The following is a 27,965-nucleotide window of genomic DNA, read 5'->3' as shown; positions in this document are numbered from 1 at the left end:
AGATGGTGAAATTATGGGGTTTATTCAAATCACGTGTGTGTGCCACTTCCCCCACCCTGCCTCAAAGACATCTCACTATGTGTGACTGGCCTGACTTTACAAAGCCATGAAGCGTACTCATGCTGGAGCGAAAACAGCCCAGGTTCAAACAGTGTCTCGGCCACCTACTCCCCGGGTGACTTAACTGGACGATTTAACTCAGTCTTCGCCCTTTTGCCTGCTCTAGGAAGCAGAGATTTAAAACAAAGTTTCTACTTCCTAGTTGATTTTTTAAATCTTGTCATATTTTGTTGTTAAATAAATTCATGTGTACCGAGCAGAACAGTCCCTGGCACACCGCCGTTCTTTAACAGAGTTGTCTGTCAGCGGGTTTCACATGCTGTTTGCATGTGTGTGCCTTATCGGTGATAATCCACACCATTGTGTATTTAACGTTTATTTCATTCAGAAGTGAGCTTTTGGAAATTCAGATACTTTAAATATCAAAAACGAAGCTGCCTAGATTGGACATTAGAATGATCTGCCAGGCAGAAAAAAATTAATTGCGAAGAACTGTGAAAATAAAATGTGTTGTCAAACTGTAGCCGGATGGCCCCGCCTCCAGGTAAGAGCACAACAGAAGAAGGGGGAAAGAGAGGGGACCCAAAGGCATCCAAGGAAAGCTGCCTGCTCTCAGGCACCCAGGAAGCCCTGGGCATGGGAAGGGAGCAACTTCTCACCTTCCCCCTCAGGCACAAGCAGTTTGTCACAAGTGGCTGAATTTCTCTCATTTGTTTTCTCTGTTGTGTTTGCTTAGAAAAACAAACAAAAACAAAACCAAACAAACAAGCAAAGAGGCTATCCAAGGGGAGACGATGGAGGGATGGAGACATTACTCAGAAGTGAAGAGCATTTGTCCAGCGTGTGTGCGTGTGTGTGTGTGTGTGTGTGTGTGTGTGTGTGTGTGTGTGTGTGTGTCTGTGTATGCATGTGTCTGTGTGTGTATGCATGTGTGTGTGTGTGCGTGCGTGTGTGTGTCTGTGTGTCTGTGTGTCTGTGTGTGTGTATGCATGTGAGCGTGTGTGTGTGTGTGTGTGTGCCTGTGCGTGTCTGTGTGCTGTGTGTGTATGTGTGTGTGTGTCTGTGTGTATGTATGTGTGTGTGTCTGTGTGTGTGTGTCTGTGTGTGTGTGTATGTCTGTGTGTGTGTCTGTATGTGTCTGTGTGTGTGTATGTCTGTGTGTGTGCGTGCACATGCATGAGAGAGAGAGAGAGAAAGAGAAAGAGAGGTTTTTCTTGTGAAAAGCCATGTGTATATTAATGTTCCCTCCTCAATCCAGCCCTGTGAGGTGACCTTAGGTCACATGTTGTGGTGAAAAAAAACTGAACCAAACTCTGAATTATTTTGTTTTAAATAAAAAAAAGCATATTCCAGTGTACTATGAGTCCAAATAGTTTCCTCAGCAGAAAAACACATATGTTAGACACAGTTGTGTCAGAATTTAAAAACACAGGACACACCTTATGGATGCCCTAATAATTACCCGACTGGGCACAGCTAGGTGCTTTGCAGATGTTGTTGGCTTGGACCCTCTTGGATTCCACAGTACTTCCCAGGAAGACAGTTTGCCCTGGTTCTGACATTCTTCCATATGTATCTGGAGCATAACCTGTATTCTATACATTATATTTTAGAATTACAAATGTAAGTTCTATAGACAAGCTCAATTCTGTGCCTACATCAGTCAAAACTAAACAGAAAACTGGTGGTTGTTGAGAAACTGAAGAAATTCTACAGTGCAGATGTAAATTAGACCTACTCAGTGCTGAGTGCCTAAGCCACCAGCATCCCTACTTTGTAGAGGAGAATGCTGAGGGCTTCCTAGAAGCAGCCAAGTGAGGGGTCTCTGTTCTCTAGTTGTCTCTCTGGTAGGAGCCTTTGCACTTACCCATGAGCTAATCGGCATCTTTTAAAGTTGCAAGGCCAAGGTTGATTATGTTGTTTTGTAACTGTTATCATTGTTATAATCAATCCAACACTTAGCACTATGTTCTAAGCACTTGTATTCAGTACTCCACAGCGTTCTACTCACTTCTGCCATCAACCTGAAAACAGCATGGTTCACTTCCATGCAAATAAGACTATTGAGACGCAGAGACAGTTTGGATCCCAGCCAATGGGTGATATTTATCTAATTACGGTCAGCCTCTATAGACTGCCCAGTATGCGCTTATTCTCATGGCCCCATTATTTAAACTGACCTAGAGTCTTCTTGAGCAAGAAACTTCGTAATAATAAAGTTGGGTCTGTGCTATACTTCAAAGACATTGTGTATTTTACTATATAAATATATTCACAGTTCAGTTTTCTTTAAAATAATCGAACTATGCAATTGTATCATGACATTTGTCTTGCCCTCATAACATGGTGATATGGTACAGCTTATGTTTTTATGTATGTGCTCAGATTCCCAGATGTGTTGCTACTAAGTTGGTATGAGCCTGGGGTCAGAGACCCATTGGCTGAAGTTGACCCAGAAAGTAGAATTCTTATGATGCATAAATGATAGCTGATGAAGCCAACACCACTGCTTCAGGAATTATAGCTTACAGAGTTGCTTGGCAGATGAAATCACTGGACTAATTAGAAAATAATGCATTGTGCTGTGCCTAGAAAAATCACAGAGCTTCTTAAGGAGAAGTGCATCTGAGCTGGGGCGGGGTGGGGGAGGAAAGGGGGGGTTGCCAGGCACGGCACTGAGCCTGAACACCACGCTTTCATTATTTTCTTCCCTCTTTTGCCTACAGCCCAGAAACTGAAACAGACCCTGGAGCCTTGTGATACTGAATACCCAGCCTTTGTTTCTGAACGCACCATCAAGGAGACCACAGGGAACATTGCTTGTGAAGACTGCTCCAAGTAAGCCACCCCCCAGCCCCTGCCACCCATCGCACACCTCTATTGACTGTGGAACTTTAACCATGGGCCAATGAGACTGCAGCATGTATGTGCATGCACACACACACACACACACACACACACACACACACACACACTTGCACCGAGAGCCAGGAAACATGGCTGCCCTCTGGTGTGAGAGTGTAATTCTATCAGCTGGCAAGAAATGACCCTTGGTTTTGGTATCGCTTTAAGATTGGGAAACATTCAGAATGTATAACAATACAGCCTAGAATATAGAAAAGTTTAATCCAATCCTAGAAGTCCTAACTGTGTTTCCCCGGCTAACAGTTGGCAACTTCAGCAGATGTAGTTAAATGTGTTTAGAGAGGACAGAGCCCTGTGTAAAACTGAATCCACCTACAAGGCATGGTTTCTCTGTGGCCTGATGTTGAGCATCTAAGTTCTAATGACAGTTTCACTGATCATTTAGAGACTCGGGTCTCTGTCCCTGTTGGGACGTGGCTAGTTGGGTCCTTTCTTGTTGATTTAGCTATCCTGTGCTTCCAAGACTATGCTCTTAATAACTACAGACGCTTTCTATGCGTCATCCTGCTCTTTGATCTCTTCACTATTGGTGGATGACGCTTGATGAATGTAAGCTTTCTTTTGTTTATATTGTAATATAGTCGGCTTTGTCCGTTTCTGTCTTATGCACTGTGTACCTTTCTAAGAAAGTCTTCACCTTCTCTAACACAGCAATATTTACATTTTCCTTCTGAACACACTCAAGTGTGCTGTTTGTATTTAGAACTTTAGCCCTCTGCAGTTTGTCTGTGCTACCCAGCACAAACGGACTTCTGAGTTGGCACTTTACCATATATTATACAAGTATAAACCTGTACTTTGTTTTCCGTGTGTGGGTGGTAGGGTACGCCTGCGCCGGTCATCTGGACCTTTAACCACTGGACCTTCTCAGCATCCCCGACATCCCTTAATCTGCATTCATGTGTGTTTTCGTGCATATGTGGTCATGTGTGTGAAGTTGGGGATTGAACCTGGAGCTTCAAACCCATTGGGAAGCCATTCTATGAACTTGCACTCTTTCATGGACCAGCCTTTGACTCCCTATCAACGTATGATGATGCTGACAGTCACTGATCTGCAGAACTATTTCTGATCATGTGTGTTGTCAGTGTAGGCGCTTAGCATAGCTGGGAGATACTTAGGAGAGCATGTGTCCTTTCTTTATTCTTCCTCCAAGGTATCCTGGGTAGTCTTGGCTCTTTAGCTTCTCATAATAACTTTAGAATCTGCTTGTTAATTGCCACGAAGTCTGGGGTTTTCATAAAATTGCTGCGAGCTGCAGTCAGTTTGAAGACGATGACAATTTTTATGACATCTGGTCTCCCAATTATCAATTAAACACATCTCCTTATTTATATGCCTTTCCCCACGGCTCTTAAAGTAGGCATAAATTATATCAGATTTATACCGAGCTTACTTGTAGTGTTTCTTGCTTTAGTAAGAGGAACACATCTAGAACGACTTTTCTAATGACTGATGTTAACACTTGAGGGTAATAGAAATATATAACAGAAATACTGGTTTCTATTTACTGAATATTTTATAGACAACAGATTGCTCTATATGCGTTAGATCTAATAGTTCTTCAATGGATTCCCTGGATGTTCTGCATAGAATATGTTACAGTTTAGGAAAAGCATCTGATCTCCATACTTAACTATCATGTTGTGATCTGTGCCACTAGAAACTATTGGATAGAAGTTTCTATTAACCATGTTTAAAACTATTATGTTAAATATATTTATTAGATTTTCTTATTACAGAATGTAAATCATTTGAAAATGTTCATGTTAGCCATTTTTTCAAACCCCATGTTTTAATTATTTTTAAAGAAATGATAGGCATGAACATTCTCTGCTATAAAGAATAACTCTAGAACATTCTGATAGTCCTTACTGAATGCCATATCTTTGAGGAATACAAAGTGTTCCAAAGTTTAAATTCATATTACTTATAAAAACATTCTTTGACAGTTTCATACATAGATATAATGCATTCTCTGGCAACAAGCATTCCCCTAACTCATTTTCCACCTTCCTACCATCAGCCATCTTCTTTGAAGGTGGTAAATATTTATATTTATAATTTAAATATATAACATATATAACACACACACATACATATACACATACACATACATATACACACATACAGACACACACACACACACAGAAAACATCAAGAGTTTCTGTTGCTGTCATTATTGTTTGATACCTGGAGAGATACTGAGTTATATTTAACATATTTATATTATCAAGGTAATTTATCCCTATGTTGTCAGCTGATTTATTTAATACTTTCATTTGAAATATGTATGTTTCATGATAGAAATATGTATTGCAGACATTACCCATGTGTATACTCATGTGCTCCACAATGACATCTTGACTGATGACAGCCACCTTATGTTAGCATGGACCCGTACGATGACACTGCCTGGAGACAGTGAACTCTCTTTGCTTGTACTTGATGATATTCACAGAGTAACAACCTCACCAGATGATGCATCTCTTACGCAATATCCCAGGCTTTGAGAAGCACGTGGTTCTGTGTGTGATTGTGGGTGTGCTGTACCTTTCATAACAGAGACCTCATTTAAAGTGAAAATCATACTTGATTTCTCCAAATAAAACTGCCATTGCCACTTACTATCAAAAAAACAAAAATACCACCCAGACAAAAACATATTGCTAAATTCATTCATTTGACTTATTTAGTCGACATTCATCTGTGATCAAGAATAAAAGTGGCTAGAATTTTCTTTCCTGTATTATCATTTGACTTCGCTGTTAAGTTATTTGCACAAAATTACTTAAGGGATTTCCCCCTTTTCTTTGCTATTTGTAACACTTCTTATGAGATGAATATATGTTCCTCATGAATTTGGTAAACATTCACATGGCTTCCAGTGGCTGATGGGATATGTGGGGTAACAACTACTTAGGTCACTTCTTTTGTGGACACATCTCTCTGGATTTTCCTTTTCTCTTTCTTTTGCAAACCTTTCATTTTATTATATTTAAGTTAGCATTCAAATTCCTGGGTTCTGTTATATCATTTTCATAAGTGCATATGATTTTCTTTTCATTCCCTTTACTTTTGAATTGATTAGGTGATTAGATTTCTTTTAATATTATATATTTTATTGCATTTCCAAGTTTATTGAGTTCACTCATGAATGGTGCCTGATTTAAAATGTTAACCTGTTTGTTATTTTTGTCTCTTTTACTTTCTTTAAAAAAATTACCTGGTATATTTAAAAGTATGTCTATTTACAGGGTAGCACATGATGTTTTGAGATACATTGTGTAAGATTAAGATAGGTATATCTCAAGTATTTATCACTTATGAAGTTAAAGGTATTCAAAGTTCTCTCTTCTGGCTTTTTAAATGAATATGCCATGCACTGCTCCCTTTTAAATTTCCTCTCTGTCCCCTGCCATCTCTGTCTCTGCCTCTTTCTTCTTCTCTGCCCTCTCATCTTCTTCAGCCTGCCAGGGATGTGTCCATTGTCTTTGCTCTAGGTTTTGCATTTACTCTGTTTCCAATCTTTGAATACCTTGTATCTAGTGTTCAGCTCCTTTCTGTGTGCTCTGTGTCTCTCACTCCGTTCCAGTGCATCTTCGTCAACGCAATGTCCAGGTTTTCAATTTTAGGTTGTAAAGGTTTTCTAACTTGAAGCCATTTGGATCTGCGCATATTAAAATGGTGGCTGAACTTTTATACCGGATGGATCTTGAGTCTCTTCTGGATTATTATTGACATCTAATTAAATGGTGTTGTAGCCCACACAATGCCTTTCTTTCTTTCTTTTGGTATGTGTTCAAAGTTGGTTACTATAGTATTTGTTTTTGTACTTTAAAAGCAAGATGTTTTGTACAAAGGTCACTATTTACCTATTGGATCAAATGTGATCAGTGCATTTCAAACCCCTGCTCATTTTATGTATATGTTTTTATTACAGATGTCATGTAATCCCTTCCCAGGGTTAGGGGTTATTATCTATCATTCAGTTCATCCTAAGATCTACACTCTGAAGTTGTATTGCCATGGAAATCCCGTTCGACTCAGGATTGCTCCGTGAGCAGCCATCCCTTTCCTGCAGTCTATGTACAAGTCAAATGCATACAAAAAGCGTCTCACACCTCAGCATCTGCTGCGTTCTGCTTACCACACCGGGGAAACTGCTCATTCTGGGGGTGTTGCCTAAGCACATGTCCCCAGTCCCTTCATTTCTCAGCTCCGCCAGTGTCCTTTTCACACTGGGATTTTGCTCTGTACCTCGGACACAGCTGGACTTGACATTTTCATTGCCTGTATCCTCTGCTAGATTGACTCTTGGATGCTACTCTTGTGCTTTTTGATGAGTTTGGGTTTCTTCCTATCATCATTTTGGATGCTTCTCTTTTCCCAGCTTTGCTGTTAGTTTTACTTTTATTATTTTACATGTTTTTTTTTTTAATTTTCTGTAACAGCCTTTTCCCCTGTGAGTATATAGGCATACTCTGTATCCTTCCAGTGGCTACCTTTGTTCTGTGATGTGCCTCTCCCTTGCTCATGAGCAAACAAAATCTTAAGGGACTTCTAACTGGGTTTATCTCCTGACTCATCTATACACCTCCCACATTCTCTATTTTTAACCTGGTTACTATTTGATTTAATGTAGCCCGTCGCTAGTCACCTCTTCCACCATGTTTCTTTGACCACAGTTGCTTTCAGGGGGGTCATTTTTTATTTTTGGTTGTTAGGAATGGTGTAGGAGTGGCACATTCCCCCATGCTTTGTTTAAAGTCTTGCTGCATGTGGCATGAACACTGTCACATGGGCCAAGGCCATAGACTCTTTGTATGTAGCATGAACACTGTCACATGGGCCAAGGCCATAGACTCTTTGTATGTAGCATGAACACTGTCACATGGGCCAAGGCCACAGTCTCTATGTACCGATGTTTTCTACTGACTCCTGTATCTCAGCTCTGGGACTTGGTAGGTACTTTGCCCCCTCCTCCTTTTCAATGGTTTTCATGGAATACCTTCTCGAGCCGAGCCTGTTTTGAAGCTTCATTGAGGTGATTTTCAATATCAATTTATCCTTTCGGCTTATTTACTTTATCATTTGTGATTGCTTTTCAACTCTCCTGCTTAAAATGTCCTTAATATACATGACTTTGTAAAAGATTAATTTGCTTCTTTCGAAAGTAGCTCTTTGTTCTGTACAGTCTTTGTTAGGTTCTCTGTGCTAAATAGTGACCTGTTAAGAATGTTCTAGAAGCATCCCTTGGAGATCTACTGATCATCTTTGTTCTTGTGCATGCTTTCTTGGATGGCAAATTCTTTACTTGTATATTCTGTCACATTTGTTTAAACTCTGAACTTGTCTATTAATTATTGTTCTTTGGCACTAGCACTGGGCTCAAGTTCCTATGGTAGCTGTGCCCTTGGGCCCCTGTCAAGTCTCTTATTAGTATTGACGGCCTGGGAATAATTGTGATGTAACTCTTCCTATGTAAGGACTTCATCACCACATATTTTCCCTAAGTAGAATTCATTTTCAGCTGAAAGTTTGATGTCTCATGAGTACTGTTCTTTCTCCCCCTCAGAGCCTTGCTGTGGGTCAGATTATCAGCTCCTTATACTTAACTATGCAGCTTGGTTCCCCTCTTCCCAAAAGCTCTCTTGTAGTGCAACATGTTTTGTTTTCTCAGGACATCCTACATGTCCCAGTGTTCATGGCAGGGTGCTTTTTATATTTGCCCAATCTGTCATGTCACAGGTTTTCCTTCTGACTGGGGACATTCTAGGGCCAGCACAAGAAAGTGATGAGAATGTATAGGGGTTTAGCACAGGGGGCCTTGTAAGTACAATGTTCAGGATATGATCCCTGCCTTCTTAATTCCTTTGTTATAATGGGCAAGAAAACTCAATTTGTGGAAGACTTTCTCCTTCTGGGGTAATTTGTGGGGTAATAATAGCAAGCTTCTCATGGACTCACTCCAAGAACAAAGTTAGAAAAATTATGTTACAGATTTATGCCTAGGACAAACTAATACTCAATAAATGACCACATTTTGTGTGTGGACAGTGCTCTGCAATCCTCGTACGTGTGCACCCTATCCCTAGAGTCATATGTCAGAACCTGTTTCCCAATATCAGTAGGTGGTGTCCTTTAAAAGGTGATTAGGACCTGAGGGCTACATTGCTCCTCCACCCCATGAAATTAATGTCCTTATAAGAGAAGCTTGAGGAAGTCTGTCTGCTACATCTCTACCCCATCTTTGAGCAGGGGCTAAGCTCTCTCTGCAAGGCAGTCTGCTGGTGGTGATCTGCAAACACATTTGTTTTCCTTAAGTTACTGACTAAGGTATTTTTTTAAGTGCCACAAATGGTCGAGATGTTTCATACCACACATTCACTAAGTTTGAACCCTGAAAATGCTCTGGAAAAAAATATGAATAATCCTGTCCCTAGTTTAATATCACTCTCGTTCCCTAAGAAACAGAAACTGTATGTCAGATTGTAATAGCACGTCTTAGGAGTTATTGACAAGCCATGACTTTGTGTTCTGGAGAAGTATATATTATTAATTTATCAATAAAGAATCTTATAGACCAAAGGGACACTAATTCAGCAATACTGCAAACCCCTCGATGTCACCTGTACGTCTTGACAATATGTTACAATTCTTATGGTCATCATACCTGAGAAAATAGAAGAAAATCCAAGGCAGGAGATTGGTGAGGAAAGCAGCATTTTCCCTTAATGCCTCAAAACGAAAAGCCAACAATGCTGATTAAAATTACCTAAAGTTCTCAGAAGAAAGAAATGCTCACCTCCCACTTGGCTACATGGAAGACCATGACATTCTGCTGTGCTCCAGAGATTAGACTGTTGCCATGGGGAATTTGTGGGTGGATGGGATGGACAGAGGTGAGGCTGACTCTGCGTGCAGTGCCATCTCTGCTTGGTTTCAGATCCTGAAGCTCTGTTGAGCTGGAGGACTAAGGAGATGATGCACTGACGTCTCAAGAGAACAGACAGAAGGGCTGAGGCTCCTCCTTCAGTTTTAGAGTGAGCTTTTGATTGAAGCTCGGCTCACAGAGAAATATACTCAACGCCCAAGGTTTCACATATAGGCTTAGAGGATGCAGTCAACATTCTATTAAGAACAGTTGTATACTACTCTTCATTTCTGCCGTACAAATCCACTCATCAGAATGTTGGAAGCTAAGACCTCAGAGAGCAGCACCAGATTCCCAGCAGCTCACACAATGTATCCCATTTTGGCTTAATTTCCATTTCCCATGGGACCACCACTGTCTGGATTTCTGTCTTCATTGATGGTTTCTGTACCTGTAACCTGAGGGGTGATGGAGGAGTTAATAAGATAAGGAACTTTGTGTACTACTGGTCCTGAAGTTCATTCTTAATGGCTTGGCTCCAAAGAGAAAATGAACTGCAGGACGAAAATTAAAGCTAGTTTGTGGCTTCAGTAAATACCGTTTTGGCTGTCTGTTAGACCCCACACACTGGACTATACCTGAAGAAGCAAGAATGAAGGAAGCATCCATGATTGTGGGCTTTGCAGACAAGTTACTAGGCAGTTTGGATGTTAGTGGTTAAAGAGGAACCAACACCCAGGAGCGTAAAAGTAGGGATGCTATGGTGGAGAGGAAATCACTATCTAATAAAAGAGCTGTGTGTGTATGTGTGCACAGGTGCGTGCATGTGTGTGTGTGTGTGTGAATGGTAGTGTGATGCTTCATAAAGAGAGTTGGGGAAGGCATGCTGGTGATAACTTGAGCTCCATTATTCCTGTCTGCAGATACTTTCCCATCTTTTCTAGCTCCATTATATAAATGCGACTTATTAGAACATGTCCATTATCTTTACAGACATAGTTACAAAGGCATTGTTTATCCCTCCACGTGAGCATCCACTCTTGGAATTCAGGCTGTTAAGGAAGAAAGCCATGTTACTTAATTTTTGGCATCTACCCTTTGTTCATGGCCCACAGATAGCTCAGTCTAGTGTCCATAATAAGAAATAAAGCTGTGTCTGCCCAATGATGCTCTTTATGTGTAATCAGTAGAGAAAATTTCCACATTGCACCCGAAGTGAATCTATTTTCAGATAAAGGATTATTACTAGATCTTAATCAACTTTACAGGTAAGGTCAGGTCAGGAGCAATTCCACTCAAAAATAACACAACTGTCGCGCTTGGCCAGAAGTAAGCTGGAAACTGAGTTTGGTTAAAATTATAGTATTTCAGAAATTATGCGCTGAGATCTTTTTCATAGAAAAACATCTTGCCTTCCGCAATGGAACATGGAGAACACCATCCATCACCAACTGGTCACAAGGCAGTGATTACCTTCTTCCACAAGCGACGGCCAGCTATAGAGCCGCAGTCCCAGAGAATCTTGTGCCTCTCATGGGAACAGGCCTGAGCTGCTGGTTTGCTCCCGGTGTGTCATTAACAATCTCCCATCCTTTAAAGGGGATCAGATGACCCGGGACTTGACCTGTTTGTTGGGCTCAGGGAGCCATGACAGGTGGTTGTAGCCAGTGTGAGTTTGGTTTTGTTCTTCAGGGAAGAAGAGCTCCGAACTCCATTTCTGTGTGTAGTTTCCTGCATCCCAAGATGGTCCATCACAGAACGTCTATCCAGGACTGACTCATTTTCTGTAAATAGAAACCTTCAAATTGGCAACTCCAAAAGTGGACATTTATCTGCCTTTAACACAGACAGATATATTATATATTGTAGCACAGAGAGACAGTATGCAATATTTTTTTTTAAAAAAAGAATTTACAAAAATATAGGGTTTATTAAGAATGCAGGAGCCTGAAAGAAAATAAGAATTTACATAAGAATGTCATTAGGGTTGGTGGTTTGGATGCTGTAAGCAATAATTTTCGTCATTCAATATCCCACTGATTATTAAATTAATCTGTTACTCAAACAGCAATCGAAAACAACTCAGCCCATATTTTCTGGGCATTTGTTACTGTCAACAAGTTCGCAGAAGTGAATGTCTAAAAGGAGTGTGAAGTTTTATGATTTTTCCAGAACATTTCCTTACCTCTTGATAACCCTACCCCCTTGGCTAAGGAAATGATCAGATCCACAGAGCTTTCCCTGGAAGAAGACCCAATCGTAAAGTGTAATGCCTGGATCCTACTGAAAGTAGTTAATCAGAAATAAAACCTTAAGTACATGTCACATTCAGAGGCTTGGATGCCTTGTTCGGTTTCAACACTGGTAAGCTAATTCCTAAGGTATAGTGGGCTTCTTTCTTTTCGTTTTTTAGCCTGTGATTTTCTCTTGCTACCACCACTCATCGCTTTTCATAAAAATTCCACTGCCGTCCTTTTCAGTCCGAGATCTGTGCACAGATTTGCTCATCTTCCTGTGAGCTCCCAAAGCCTTGGCTCTCCTCTCCTCTCTCATCACCCCTCCCCGTGCGCCTTCCGTTTATCCCTAAACTGAAGGAAAGTAATTGGTCTCGAAGCCCTGTTGACATGTTCCGTGGGCTACAGTTCAGAGGACCTTAGTTCAGAGATGCTGGGTTCTTAGAGAGGACTCCAGTTTCCTGTTGAGGTCTCAAACTGGGTGGGCAGTTTACCCTGTGTGTTCTGCCTTTCCCAGCAGAGTTTGCAGGGAACCCTTCCAAGTGTGCCTTCTACAAGTCACCTGTAAAATGGACACATTGCAAAAAGGAGAGCTGGACATTTCCCTAAAATCACACACAAAATTAACAGCGCGAAGACCTGTTTGCTCACCTGGGCACGGGCAACGATTGTTTGTTTGTTTTTAAGATGTATGAGGCTGATATATAAACCACTCGCCCTGTAAGTATAAGAACCAACATTTTATCCCAGTGACCCACATTAAAAAGTAGGAGGAGGATGAAGAGGAGGCTAGCAGGATATGTTAAAGCACACTTATAATAATAATGCCAACACTGGGGTGGCAGAGACAAGAGATCCCTGGGCCTTGCTGGCCAGGCAGCCTATCTAAGTTCATGAATACCAGGTCGATGAAGAGCCCTGTCTCAAAGGAGTTAAACAAGATTTCCAGGGATGACCCAAGGTTATCTATCCTCCACTGCACACTCATGCACCCCAACAGATATATCCCCCACCACACACTTTAAAAATATGTTGCCCTCATACTTAGCACAGTGTTTAGCAAAGAGCGCATGCTTTGTAAATTGGAGAGATTTTTTTTAACAGAGCACAGTCTAACCCAGGCTCTGTGTTGACAGGGATGCAGGGAAACCACAGGACTCCTGGCAGGCTCCTCTTCCCCAATTCCCAGCATAGGGTCAAGCTCCATTTCAGTCAGGAAGAGGAGATGGCGGGAACTTTGCTGCAACGATACCTCACTAGATAAAGTAGCTCTTGGTTTCTTTCCCTTTCCTGAGTTTACTTGACAGCTCTCAGTTTAGGAAAAATTAGAATTCTGAACTTGAAACTACACATAGCCAGTAACGTCCAAATACTTCATTATCCAAATTGGATACAGACTTTGTCAGTGGGAGAACCCTGGTGTCATGAATAATCCTGGGTGTCATGGATAATGTAATTTGTAGGTGTTAAAATGTAACAGTTTTTAACCACTTAATTTGGAAGCCTATACTAATTGGTTGCAATATTTTGTATCTTTTGCTCTAAAGAGCCTTGCCAAAGAACTGTCCCCAGTTTTATTTGAAAGTAGCAACTCCATGTGATTTGATTGCCCATCAAGATCAGTGGCCCTCTCAAATGGACTGACCTTAATTTTAAAAATAAATTAGCTTTCTAATCCGCATGAAGAATAACATTGGTGGTCCCTTCCTGGTGACAGGGACTGAATTTCTGACTTTTCTCATCAGTGTGGCAAAATACCTAATCAAAGAAACTTAGGGAAGGAACAGTTGATCTGGACTCACAGTGTGAAGGGGGAGCCATGGCAGCAGGAGTGTGGGGCATCTGGTCACACCGTATCCAGAACTAGGAAGCAGGGAGAGGTAGACATTGTTGTTCAGTTTGGGTTTTCTGTTTTGTAGTCCGGTATTCCAGCCCATGGGATGGTGCTCCCTACAGTTAGTGTGGGTCCTCCCACCTGAATGAACCAGGTCAAAAACTAGATCTATCCCCTAAGATTCTGTTTTCAAGTGGACAGTATTAGCCATCGCAGGGACACTGCACCTTTCTTCCCTAGTATTGTCCTTTGCTGTTCCCTGTGACTTGGAATTGGAGAGTCAAGGGAATTCTTGTCTCTGAATTTTCTCCTGCTACACACAAGTAGCAATGGGAGAATGGCAGCCCCACTCCCCGTGTCTTCTTGTTCCTCCCCTTCTGCATCTCAGCTATTAGATGGCAGCAAGTTCTAGATCCTAAAATTGGGGTCCTTCTATCACAAAAGATGAAAATCATCAAATCCAAACTTTTGTTTGTTTGATTCCTTTTTTTGTCTTTTAACAATTTGCCATATATCAAGTCTTTGCTCCTTAATATAAGCCTGCTTTTCTTTTTACTACCAGAATCTGTCCAAGCTGGAATAAGTCAGTGCTTGCTCTTACAATGACCAGCGTAATTAGAGCTGTATGTTCATGATTGCTAAAAATGCCTTGGCTTTCAGTATTCACAAAGGAGAAGAGGGGCAAATGCTTGTCTTGGGAGTTTTAATGTTGAAAATATGGCTCTAAGAGAGAGAGAGAGAGATCTAGTCAAAAGGTATGATAAAATAAGATTAAAGGCTAGGTACATGAGTGGATCTCACCTGCAAACCCAGAAGTTGGGAGGCAGACACATGCACATTGCTGTGAGTCCAAAGCCCAGCCTGGGTTACATAGTGAGTTTCAGTCCAGCCTGTGGTACAGTGTGAGACCCTACCTCAAAAATAAAAATAAAAATAAAAGTCCAAACCACTCTGGTGGACTTTTCCCCAGCCAACTCAGTTCAATGATGCTCGTCGCTGGCACAGAAGCATCACTGATCCCCTTTCTTAGATGCTCAAAGGATAAAGGAGCACCCTAATTTCCAGGTGATTACAACCTTGAGAAGCTGGATAGTGTGGACATTGTTCTGTAGGTGTTGCTGCCTATGCTCGCTCTTTGATAAGTTATGTTTGGAGAGGGTTTAATACAGGAAATGATGGAAATTACTGTTTTCTCTCCCGAGTCCACTGTGCAAAATAAAAGGGGTTCATGTCTGTCTGTAATGATGGGGGCAGGTCTGTACCTGATAGGAATTAGTCTTGCGAACAGTTTCCCATTTGTAAGTTGCTTAACGTGTGGGAAAGCAGGGTGGGAACACATGTGCATTTGGCTGGGCTCACAACACAGGGCGGCTTTCCTCTTCCATGCCGGAGGGTAGGAGACCAGCAGAGCCAGGGAATATTTTTAGAATGTTTATTTGCATGTGGTATGGAGGGCACAGAGCTGTCTCCACACAACTGAGGTTTGCAACTTGCTTTTCTGCGGTGCATTGTCTGCATCCGGGTGGTGGCGTGTGCCATGACCCCCGCCCTCCCTCCCTCAAAGAGCAGTCTGTGTTCCCTCCCCTACTCTGCCCAGGACTGCACCTGAAGTGGCTTAGTGAGTCGCCAGAACCCTATAGATGTGTGTTTACTACCTCTCCCGCTTGCCCCCATTTGTTTAACTTGGAAAGAGTTGATATATCCCTATGGGTATTAAAACCCATCTGATGTGTTAAAGGAGCCCAGAGGATCAAAGCCGCAATGCTACTTCAAATGCAGCACACTGAATAGAGAAGCAATTTCACGTAGGCACAAACCACTTTTATAAGGGACATTCTGTATCCTCATTAAAAAAAAAATTATTTTTTTGAGACATAGTCCTGCAATGTTGCTCAGGCTGGTCTTAAACTCACAATCTTCTTGTCCCAGCCTCTCAAACCTTGGGGTCTTAAGTATGTACAAACATTCCCTACAGGAATTCACTTTACTTTGAGGCAGATGTTGAATTTTTGCTCCTTCAGGCAACTTCTACACCCATCGTCTTGAGGAACTCTTTTGACTTTGACCAGAAAACTCTTTGCAAACCAAGACTGGATGAAGGCATCAGTTTCTAGAGATGCTTCATGCCTCGAAAGACACACCAGGCACCTTACAAGCACACTGGTCCCTCACTAGTAATAATATACCTTTGGAGGGGAAGTGGGTGGGTGGGGTATCACATGAGTGAACTCGCTGGGGACAGAGGAGCATTACAGGGATTCTCTGATGGCCACAGGAAGAAGGAAGCAGGACTATAAGGTCATTAGAAAATAAGGTGTATATCTCTTTTCTGGTTCTGTTTAGGAAGTAGATCAGCTCTAGGACCTCAATCACTTCAGGAGCTCTAAGCATCTGAGAACTTTGAGAGATGAGGATTGTTTCTGGATTGCCCTTTTCACCTCAGGGCCAAATCATGATCTTCCAGCTGTCTTATTTCAATAAACTTCATTGAAAGGAATTTTATGTCAGTTTCCTTTCTGGATGGCTGCTACTGTTTACTTCTCTTGACAGGGTCCATTCTGGTTACATTTGCACCCCTCTTCTGCTTAAGTTGTCCATCTTGTTGGTATCTTAGTTAGGGTTCCTATTGCTGTGAAGAAGCACCATGACCAATGCAACTCTTATAAAGGACAACATTTCACTGGGACTGGCTTAAAGGTTCAGAGGTTCAGTCCATTTTCACCAAGGCAGGAGCATGGCAGCATCCAGGCAGGCATGGCACTGGAAAAGCTGTTGAGTTCTACATCTTGTTCCAAAGGCAAACAGGAGAAGACTAGCTCCCATGTGGCTAGCAGGAGGGTCTCATTGCCCACCCCCACTGTGATAAACTTCTTCCAACAAGGGCATGCCTACCCTAACAAGGCAATCCCTCCTAATAGTGCCACCAGCTGGGCCAAGCATATTCAAACAACCACAGTTGGTCTTTTTCTCTAAAATCTTTTTATTAGAGTGCAAACATTCCTTTCCCTTCTCTTCTCTTTATCTTTGCTTATACTTTCATTCTTTGATATCATGGCTGTCCTTTTGCCCTCTTTCCTGCTCCCCCCAGTACTTCTGGTTCTCTTCTCCTGGTCTCCCAATAGTTTAATTATGTGTACCCACTATCACACTGTCTTATTTACATATATACAAACACTAAAGTTAGGATTCATATAGGACAGAGAACATGTAATTCTTTTATCTTTCTGGGTTTTGTGCATTACACCTCCCCTACCACATACACACACACACACACTGCAGAAAGAAATGTACAGAAACAAAGTAAATATCCTATTCTTATATTACCACTTAGAACAAAGAGACAGATAGGCCTCCTCTCAGGTTCTGCATCAGATGACCTGGGTTCGAAGTCTGTCCCCACTTACTGCCTCAATAGCTGTGGACAAATACCTCATTTCCCGTGCATAAGATGGTGCCATAGACTGCATGCTGCTGCAATTCTAACCCCTTTTGTATGCAAACTAATTTTTTTTCCATATCCAACTGGTTTTGTGGTCCTTAGCACAGTATTCAGGGATATAATGCCTTCTGTATGTCATGCTTGATGGCTAGTCTCTCCAAAAGCAATCTCTGATGTCAGAGTTTGATTCTCCTTATTCACTTATAAGGGGATTTCTACACCATACCCTTCCCCATCCCAAAGTGAATTATTTCTACATCTGGGCATTAGTTGGATATCCTGGTAGTTCTGTCTGGGACTTTGCAGTAGTTTTGCCCTTTACCTGCCTTTGTTCCGGGAAGTGACTGAGCTACCAGCCCCTGTCCAGATTCGCTTGAATCCTTGGACAAGAGACATACACACAGTTTGTTCCTTTTCAACTTGCCTTAGGACACAATTGCTGGGCCCTACTATCTCCTGCCTAGAAAAGTGAGCCCTTAATAATATTTTTATCTCCACTCCTCCCACCTGCCCTAAACTTCAGTGGCTAGTTCCCCCTAGCCTCTGCCAAATATCCCTGACCACCAGCCTGGGTAGTGGCCACAGGCCCCAGCTCTTCCAGAGACCTGACATGGTTGCTGGCTCCTCCTCTCTCCAAAGCACGGCAACAACTCCTCCTCTCCTCCTTTGAGTCTCCTTTTCCTCCCGAGACCTGGGCGCTCTGCCCGTACCTTCCACTCAACAATTGGCCCATGGCTTTCTTTACTGACAGATTAATAACCAATTGGGGAACAGGACCTTAACATGAGAACCACACCCTATACTTTCCTATTGAAGTATATACATTTAATCCATACAGAGCCCGTAGAATCTGGTGGCAGGCTAGAGAGTAGGTTGAAACTGTTATTGCTCTCTCAACAGGGCAGAGAGATTCCAGTCAGTTTCTGTCATTCCAGAATTGTCACATTCCCAGAAGGGGACTCTCTGCAGTCTGACGGTCTGAGCCTACATCATAGCCCTGATAACCATTGACTATGCTGTCTAAGCCAAGGATACCTCTTCTGTAACTACTAAGTATCATTAGTCTTATTGTTGAGGTCTACACCAAACTGGATAATCTGTGTATAAATGTTGAATCCATGTTCACTGGGCTTGTGAAATGTGTGCTGGGAGCAGGGCTCACACCAACACTCCCAATATGACCATATATCAGCCATGTTCAGGCTGTGGCAGGAAAGCTTGGTGGTAAGCGAGCAACTTCTGATTCCTGCTTGATGACGAAAACATTTTTTTGAAAGTAGCTTCCCTTGGGTAGGAAACCTTCATGCCTGCCACATCTCACAATGGACTCGTTTAGGTCAAATGTCATCCCATGGGGCCAGCACAGTAAAAGGGCTTGGTGAGCGGGGTGTAGAATGGAATAGCGATGGGGATGTGGCCACATTAGTGATGGACCTGCGGCTTGGCGTCCAGCAGTCCAGCTTTGGGGAGTGCTGATGGTTGGTACTATGTCCTTTGCAAAATCTTCGGATGTCATTCAGATTCCCTTCTGTAGATGCATATCCTCATCTATGAATCACACAGGTAGTAGCTGTGTGTGTGTGTGTGTGTGTGTGTGTGTGTGTGTGTGTGGTGAAGGTGAGGGAATTGCTCTTAAAAACAGTTGGCACTAGGTAAACACTCCATAAATGCTGCCTATTACTGTCATTATTTATAAGAAAAGACACTAATAGTTCCAAGGAAAGTATTTAACGAATTCCTGACTCTTCTTAAGGGATTAAAAGAAAATGATTCATGTCATAATTAACATGATTTACTGACAACCCTAGGAGAAAAAAGACAGAGAGAACAAACTTTGAAAAGCTCAAATAATAGCCAAGTTTTAAAAATACCTTTTCTTCTCAGTCCTTTTATAATTCAGTTTCTTCCATTGAAGGGACTCTGGACCTCCCTGACTTTTTTATTTATGGGATATTGCCCCCTTCCCCAGAATTTCAAGCATAAGTGCACACACACACACACACACACACACACACACACACACACACACACACACACACACACACGCACACACACACATTCCCTGCCACCTGCCTCGGGCTGACTGTGGCAAAGAACTTCCTGCCCAAGTTGCTTTCATGGTCCGGGTCAGCACCACCAATCCCAGCAAATCCTTGGAGGATGACTGGGAGGCACTGTGACACCCGTTACTGACACACTTTTGTCTACAGTATAATAAATCCTCTAGAACCCTGCAGTCAAAGCTTTGTTCAGGAATTTTTATGTTCTCTTCCCTATCGGCCAGCCAAAAATGCAATGCCATCATATGCCAGTTGTATGCATTTTAAGAGAAAAACCTGTAACAACAGAAACTGCTGGTGCCGTTTAATCTTGGTACCTTACTGTGAAAATGGAACCCATCCCCCACACTAGGGAAATGGAACAGAGGAGCCAGCCCTGTGCCAGTCTGGGTCTCAGGCTGTCTCATGTAGATCTGTTAAAAGTCAGGCTTATGGTTTCTAAGACTCAGCTCCTTAAGAACAAACTTTTCTTGACCACAAAATGATCAGCCGGGTGATAGCCTTCATGTGGAATTTAACAAGCAGACTGCTTAATAGCCTTTCATTCACGATGTCAGAAGGTTCAACTCAAGCGAGCCAAGTGAAAGGAGACATTGAGACTTGGCTTCAGGTAAGGCTTACCCTAGTTTTCCAGAGGTCGGGACCAAGACTCAAGTTCTCTCCAGGTATTTCCAACACTGGGCACCAGGGAGCAGCTAGTAGCTCCTGAGACATGCTTTCCTAATCTAGTATACAGGCATGCTGCTAGGTCATTTGTGTTTCAGTCTGAGTGAAATCAGGAAGGTACAATGCCCATCACTGAATCCATAGTTTTCTTCAGGAAGAGGAACTGCATCCATTTGCTTTGCCCAGGTGGCCAGCTTGGGCATGGTGGGCTTATCACAACATGGCGGCTGCCTTGAGGAAGGGTGAGTTCCTGAACAAAGAACTCCTTTTGTGTGTACCTACAAAAAGGAAGAGAGCCAGTGGAAATCAAAGCAGAGCTCGTATGGACATCAGGCAAGCAGGGATCTGTTTGTTTCTCAGAAATCAGTTTGAGGCAAAAAGGCTTAAGATCGGGGAGAATCTTAAGAACAATAAACGGGTCTAGAGGACCAATACCTGTTGTCTGTAAAATTCATTTGTTCTGAAGCTTAAGATACTTTGTCTTTCTCCTGTTTGCCCACACGTTCCCTTGTTCATTGTTAGAAGGCAGCAGCCCCGTGCTCTCTGAAGTCTAGGAGACAACATGGCTAAATAACACGAAACACTTATCTACCTGCCTGCCTATTCAGAAAGAAAAGGAGGAGGGAAGGAGAGAGGGAGGTAACTTCCTGGGGTTTTCATGGAATTACACTATTGTGACCTTTCCCACTGTCACGCAGAAGAATGCATGTGAAGAGGTCCCTTGGGGAGCAGGATGGTGACCAGGGCATCCCTGGTTCAGGGCTTCCTCCTGTGTGTGTCTGCACCTCCCAAACTTACAAATCCCTGGAGCCTCTTGTTGAAGACGTCCTTAGCTGTGCTTCTGCAAGTGTGCTGTTGGGTTACCAAAGGGCATTTAAAAAATGTCCTAAACCTTCATCTTCGGGACATTCTTATAACCCATTTCCAGTTCAGGAGCACAGAAGAAATCATTGCTGTGAGCATTGGTGCGCACAGCTCTAGGATGGCTTTATGCTAGTGATGCCAGTTCCCAACCCACAGCACAGGAGACCAAGGCCAGCCTTCCTGCTGTGAGGAGAGCTTCAGGGAAGCAGGAACACTGAATGACTGGGAACTGACTAGGAACTAAATGGAAGAATGAAGGTTGCAAACCTCAGAGCCATCGGCATTAGACGGGAGCAGAGGAGCAAGGCAAACAAGTTCACTGCCCTCACAGACTTTCTGCCCAGAAGCTGCAAACCGTTAAGATGCTTGCTTCAAATGAAAGGAAGCTAAACATGAGAGACACACATCTAGGCACGGGGTCAAGCACCTTCTAACGTTTTCTACTGTAGGTCAGGATTAGGCCTTCGGGTATGTTCTGATGATGGAGATTAGGACAGAGTGCTGGGCCAGCCTAACTAGAGGATGTGTGCACAATGGACCAAGATCAAGGCCAAACCCAGAGAGCATCTGTGACCGTCACTTCTGCTTTTCCCAACATTTTATTGGCATATGTATGTATGTTGCATGTATATGATTGTTTGCATCGTGTGGGTACATATGTGTATTGTGTGTGTGTGTGTGTGTGTGTGTGTGTGTGTGTGTGTGTGTGTGTGTGTGTGTGTGAATGCTGTGGAGGACTGAAGTTGATGTTGAGAGGTGTCTTCAATGACTCTCTATTTTTTTTTTACTGAGACCCCCACCCCCATTTCTAGCTACTCTCTCTAACCAGCCTGCTCCTAAGATCATGTTTCTGCCTCCCTAGTGCTAGAATTACACGTGGCAGCCATGTTTTTCAGCTTACCAAAGGTTCTGGGGACCTGAACACTGGTCTCCATGCTTGCTTGGCAAGCACTTTCTCCACTGAACCCTCTCCCAAGCCCTTTGTGACCCAGATAAAGGCAAAGCAAGTATCAAAGATTATCTGTAGAGGATTGAAATCTACAAAGGGCAAAGACTGGCGTCTAGGCTTGAAACACATAGGATTTTATCTCACAGTTGTTCCTCGGAGCCCAGTTCTGTATCTATGTAGTGGAAAGCAAGCTCCCCCAGTTCCTGACTGTGTGATCTTGCTCTCTCTGGCTATCTTATCTCCAACTTCCTCTTCTCCTTTGCTGGGGTGAGCATTTTGGAAGCCTCAGAGTCCATTTTCATGTGTGATCAGCAAAGGTCCCCTCAGAAGGTGGTGTGCCTGTCTCACGCTCGATGAGGCTGTCTGGAGATTGTATCCTCCTTCCTTTCCAGCTCCAGCTCCATCTGCTGTGGAGGGAAGAGGCTGACTGTGTTATTTCATATCCAGTAATGGACACATCAATTGCTCCCCTCTCCCCAATGACGGTCTCATTCATTACATCCATTTTTGACCCATCTCTGCCTCTTGGCCACCACTGTGCTTTTCTCTATTGAAGCATTTCCCTCTCCAGGCTTTTTTGGCCGCAGGCTAACCCACCAGCCCCAACAACTCTACACTATGATGTCAGCCTGCTTGTGGGGCCCAGCAGAATGGAGGTGTGCTTTATGAAGTTCAGCCATGCACCCTGGGCCATAAATACATGTCGTGCACGTAAATGTAAGCTAACACTGCCCAGGCCCCTTCCAGGCACCATGTTAATAAGCAGACAGTAAGTCTTTAAATATGGAAAAGCAGTTAATCTTTCCACTGGTAAATGCGTTGTAGGGGGCAGTTTCCCCTCCTTCTCGGCAGCTACATGGGGGATGCCATCTCTTAGGATTTAAGAACAAAATGGGGACATTTGTATGGGGCTTTATGGCAGTTGTATCTAAAACCTTTGTCCGTAAGTATTTGTACCCAGTGAGCTTATGGGTAACCCCCTCCCCCACAAAGCACTCCAGCCCCAATAGTTCAGTGTAAGACAGACAGTTGTGCTGCCCACAGCTGTGGAGCCTCCACTAGAGCCTGGCAGCTTTGGAACTTTGGTTTGATCAAGTTTCAGCCCTAATTGTACTAGGAAGGGACTCAGTCTCACACGTCCCTCTCTGTAAAGAAGGGAGTGCTGACTTACGTCTACAGCTCCCATAAGTGTTCCCTCATGCTCTAGTTCTAGGGTTTGTTTGTGTGTTTCTTTTGTTTTGTAAAATGAGACTGTCCATGCACCTTGCTCCTAGTATAGCACTTGGCCTCATAAATGCTTTAAGGACATATCCAGACACTCTGCTTTTAAAGACATCCGGTGGCTTGGTTAAGTAACCGCTGACAGTTATTATGCCTGGGTCATTATTCTCCAACTTTTGCTGAAAGAGTGCCACCGTCTCCGGTCATTTAATATGTTGCATCCTATGTTTTAGTTATAGAATTGGAGCTCAGAGACATGTGTCTTGATCGTCGTCTACTTTTTACACAAATGCTAACTATTCCAGGCAGTCATGGAAGTAAGATGCACAAAACACTTAAGATACCCAGAATGACAGTGCTTACTGGATTCAATAAAAGCACCTGCAAGCAGAAATGGAAAGCTAGGGAACTGCGTTACCTGTCCTCCTTAAGCTGCAAAAGTTCACAGTCTCTACTGTTTTGTGTCACTCCCCTTCCTTGTCTTTGCTCACCTCCTCTCTCCCTGGCTGATAGAAGGACAAGGAAGGTCAGAGAATTAGGGGCTGGGGAAGGAGCTCATCATCAGTGATGGACACAGGAGCGAGGTGCCCAGCGTGACCTGCCAAGTGCTGCGCTGCCTGTAGGTCAGGAGAAGGAGCATTGTTCACGGGATGATGGAGGATGACACAGATCAGCCCAGAGGTGGTGGTGCATGTGTGTTATGAGTATTTAATTTCGCTTGATCTTCATCCTTCCTGTCGGGGGGGGTGGGGCACACTTCATATAGCCATCCATTCTTTATTTTGTTCAGCTCCGTGCATTATACTTGGTTTTGAGTCACTGCCCACTTGCTGGTTTGCTATACGTACGTAGTACATGTGTTGGCTTTCGTGTCATTTGTTATTCTTGCTCTCCATAGCAGAATTTAGTATCCTTGAGTGTTCCTACTTCACGTGCAGTTTAACATTAGCTTCTCACTGGTGGTGTTTAACTGTATGTTCATGACAGTAAATGGAGAATCCCCCCGCGCCTTCCTTGTTGCCATGTAGACCACAGAGGGAGCACACTGGAGCCTACCCAGATAGCCCCTATTGGTGGATATTCAAGTAGATTCGTCTTCTCCCATCAAGAGACAATGCTACCAATGACTTCTCTAAACACCAGATTTTTAGAGCTCTTCTCGGGAACTACTAAACAGAGCATCTAAATGGAATTCACTGTTACGAATGTTTCTTGCTGGTTTTAAAATTTTACTTTTGAAACCTAGAGTGATGGCTCAGTGGTTAAAAGCCTTGGCTGTTCCTCTAAAGGACCCAGGTTCAATTCCCAGTACCTACATGGCAGCTATTAATTGCTTATAATTCCAGTTCTAAGGGATCTGATACCTTCTTCCAGCTTCCATGGGTACCACATACATACATGGTACTCAGATATATATATATATATATATATATATATATATATATATATATATTGGCGAAACCACTCAGGCTCATTAACATAAAATGAAAATCTGAAAATTTCCTTTACCAGCAGTGATATAGAATGCTATACAAATTTACATGCATTCCCTACCTTTTATTTCTTCAGAATTTGTGTCACCCAGAGAAATATGGGCTTCATTATCCTCACTTGATTACAGTTCTCTGGCCTTTAGTAATTTTACAACTCTCCCTGCACATCTGCTCTTCTTTTCTTTCTCATAGACTTGCTCTTGGGTAGGGCAGACTCCTTCCCTGCTCTTTCTATAAAACCTGTTTTCTAATGACTTTTAATTTTAAAATCACCTCTGAATTGTCACCTCAGCCTCTGTGAGAGATCCCTTTTGGGTTTCAGTTGAGATTACTTTGAAGAGCAAAGTTAATTTAGGGGCATACACATATCCCAACTCCTTTCCACAACCTTATGCCGCCTTCCAGTTTTAGGTTGTCTTTTTAAGTTCCGCAGGGTCCATCCTTTTCTCCATGAAAGCACACATTTTACTGAGTTTATTCTTGGGCCCCCACAGTGGTTATCAGTGCTATCAATGGGTCTTTCATTCTGAAATGCGTTCCATTGGCTATTGCCAATGTGAGGTTATAGTTTTGTGTGTTGCCGATAGAACCAGTCAACTAGCTGGGTTCTTTTATTAGTTCCAGTGGCTGGTCAGTGGGTTTTCTAAGAACACAGCTGGATCTGTTCTGTAGGTGATGTGGTAGCTCTCACGTGGGGGTCAATTCCCAAAGAGCATTTCAGTTTTGTTCACTGCAACGGGTCTGCTCCCATGTTTTACAGCTTGGCCGGATGAAGGTGATTTGTGCCTGACTCCCTCAAGGTGTGTTTTTTCCGCATGCCACATTGTTTGCAGGGGAGTTCAGCATAGTCGCTGAAGATGTTTAACTGACTCTGGAATCCCTCAGACTTCTGTGCTATCCCGTGACTTCTGCGATCAGGAGCGTCAAAAGTTGATCTATGTTAAGATTGCTCTAATCCACAGTCTGATACTGTGGCTTGTTCTCAGCACCTGGCTTGCTCTGTAGGCTTCTCCTTTCATTATTATGAGTTTAGTCATGGAGTCAACACTGGGATCTCTGATCCAGGCTCAGCGCTAGAACCTGGGAATAAGGGAAGACACAGACACTTAGATATAGCCTGGTTTCCATGAAAATTGTGTTTTACTGCAGAGATGGAGGAAACTGGGAAGACAAGAAGACAAGGGAAAGGGCTGACGTCACTGATCCTTGGCAGGCAGTATTCCATTTGCGTAGGAAGGAGTAGAGTCAACTTAGAGAGAATTTCTACAGGAAAAGGAGAGTGGAGGGCTCGAGAGAGGACAGAAAGGGAATCGACAGGCACTGCACTGTAGACAAAAAGGACACCACCGAAGCTGAAAGCACAGTGTAAGGAGAGTGACTTCTGAAGGGATGTCGTGATGGTGCACCTGTGGCTGAAGCAGGGCGGAGCGATGGACACAGGAGATGATGAACTCTTCAAGGAGGCGTATCTGCCTCCTGTGCTCGTGAGGTACATCCTTGCTGCAGCCTAAGCAATAAGGTTTGGAGAGGAAATCAGAAACTCAGCCCCATTGGGGAAGGGGAGGGTGGGACAGAGGCATAGATGTAAGGTCATGTGTAAATGGGATGTAAATGTTATTTACGAACTCTATTAGTTATTAATCTGGTCCGGCCAGAGCCCCAGTAATCAAAACAGAGACCTAGAGTTCTTTTTAAATCAGCCTTAGCTCAATTACTAGGCTATTCCCTCTAATCGACTTTTTCTATGACTGTTAATTCCCAAGTTGCACTCCCCAAACCCCTGTTGTTTAAGTGTCATCCTCAGGATCCAGCTCTCCTGGCCATGTGCTTCTGATCATTTAACATGGTGCTGGATGTAGTGTCATGGCAGTCAGTTGTTGTAATAATATAAAAAATAAAAAATAAAATGCTCTTTATTCCCCGCTCTATGTCTGGCACTGCAGTACCCCAAGATATCTGCTAGATATTTTGCCAGAAGCACACATCCCAATTCTGTGGTGGCCCATACTAGCCACCATACACACCTTCTCACTGAAATCTGCACATTAAAGAACATACAACACAATAACCTCTGATCCAATTGATAAGATATAATTGCCCACCTAAACATACAATGCCCTGTACATCCCATCCCTTAAGAACATTCATAACAACCTGTAAAGGTACAGTGTGGAATCTCAATGTCAGCCTCCATGTTCTCCCCCCAGTGACAGCTTCTCTCTCGTCCCTCCTCTTCCTTCAAACTTTTCTCCCGCCCATCCTTCCTTCTCGTCCAATGACAGGCCTCATTCTATCTTGTGCCTGCCTCACCTGTGACATCATCCCACAGCATTCTCCTCTTCTTTCAGTGTTCATAGACTTCTCAGACCCAAGCCTTAATTCTTAGCTTACAATCAAAATAGGGAAATGGCATTCCAGTGTCAGGTTCGATATTGCCTGTCTACTTTCCATTGGCAGAATATGGCTATGCTCGCAGTATTCTGCCGATGCTCTGTGCTGTGGGCGTCTTGAAGACTCATGGGTTTTTACATCCTTCCCCTTTTCTGTAATAGGCTATTATCTGTAATCTTTGCACTAAGGAGTGATGACTGTTGGGTCTCATCTCTAGCCACATTGTCCATAACCCTGATGAGCGGAAGGGAAGTTTCCCTTTTCACCTTTGAGTTCAGAAACATCTTGCAGGTTTCTGTTCTACATTCACACAATATGTAATTTTCTACTAAAGGCGTTTATCTCTTTTACTTCTTTTTGAAATGGTTTTCTCTCTTCTAAATAAAATCTTTCTTGGAGTCTTTCATAACATTCTTAATACAGTACCTATCCTTCCAGGATTGCGTCTTCTGGTTTTAATATTTGTTCGATTTTGGTATGCCCACCGTGAATCCTGTTGTCACTGAAGATGGAAAGCTCCGTACACTTTGGATAAAAAGAACGTATTTGCAGTTTCGGAACTGCATACAGGAGTCTGTGGGGTAGAGGTAAAGTAAATGGAAGTCTCAATTCACCGTGGCGCTTCAGGCCTCGTGGCGTGGCGATACGGTCTAGAACTTGGAGTCCATTGGGCTATGCCTATAAACTGGAGTTCATGTGGTATAGTTAGTTAAGTCCTGTGCTCTGGAACACCTGACCATACCCACAAAGTAACTGATAGGCAGGGCAGGTTAAATACGTTAGGAAACATAACGTGACTGCAGTAAACTGACTGATCGCCAGGCATTTGTCATGTCCAGTAGTTGCAAACACCAACAGTTAGCCAGACAGTAGTCAGTTGGTTGCATCTAGTTAGTATCTTTTCCATTTTTTTCTAATAAGTCCCATTGTTTTGGCTTGGGGGAGGCGACTT

At 42.9% G+C, this 27,965-nt stretch overlaps 1 protein-coding gene across 1 annotated transcript in view; it reads left to right on the top strand.

The window, feature by feature from the left end:
* Positions 1-27,965, top strand: part of Cacna2d3 (calcium voltage-gated channel auxiliary subunit alpha2delta 3) — an 804,703-nt gene that overhangs the window by 765,503 nt on the left and 11,235 nt on the right. The window contains exon 35 of the mRNA XM_032919383.1: positions 2,787-2,898. Coding sequence (XP_032775274.1) covers positions 2,787-2,898 — 112 coding nt within the window. The remainder of the gene's footprint in view (positions 1-2,786; positions 2,899-27,965) is intronic.

The sequence above is a fragment of the Rattus rattus genome, chromosome 13 (assembly GCF_011064425.1).
Source record: "Rattus rattus isolate New Zealand chromosome 13, Rrattus_CSIRO_v1, whole genome shotgun sequence".
Classification (NCBI taxonomy): Eukaryota; Metazoa; Chordata; class Mammalia; order Rodentia; family Muridae; genus Rattus; species Rattus rattus.
This window is presented reverse-complemented; position numbering and strand designations above follow the sequence as displayed.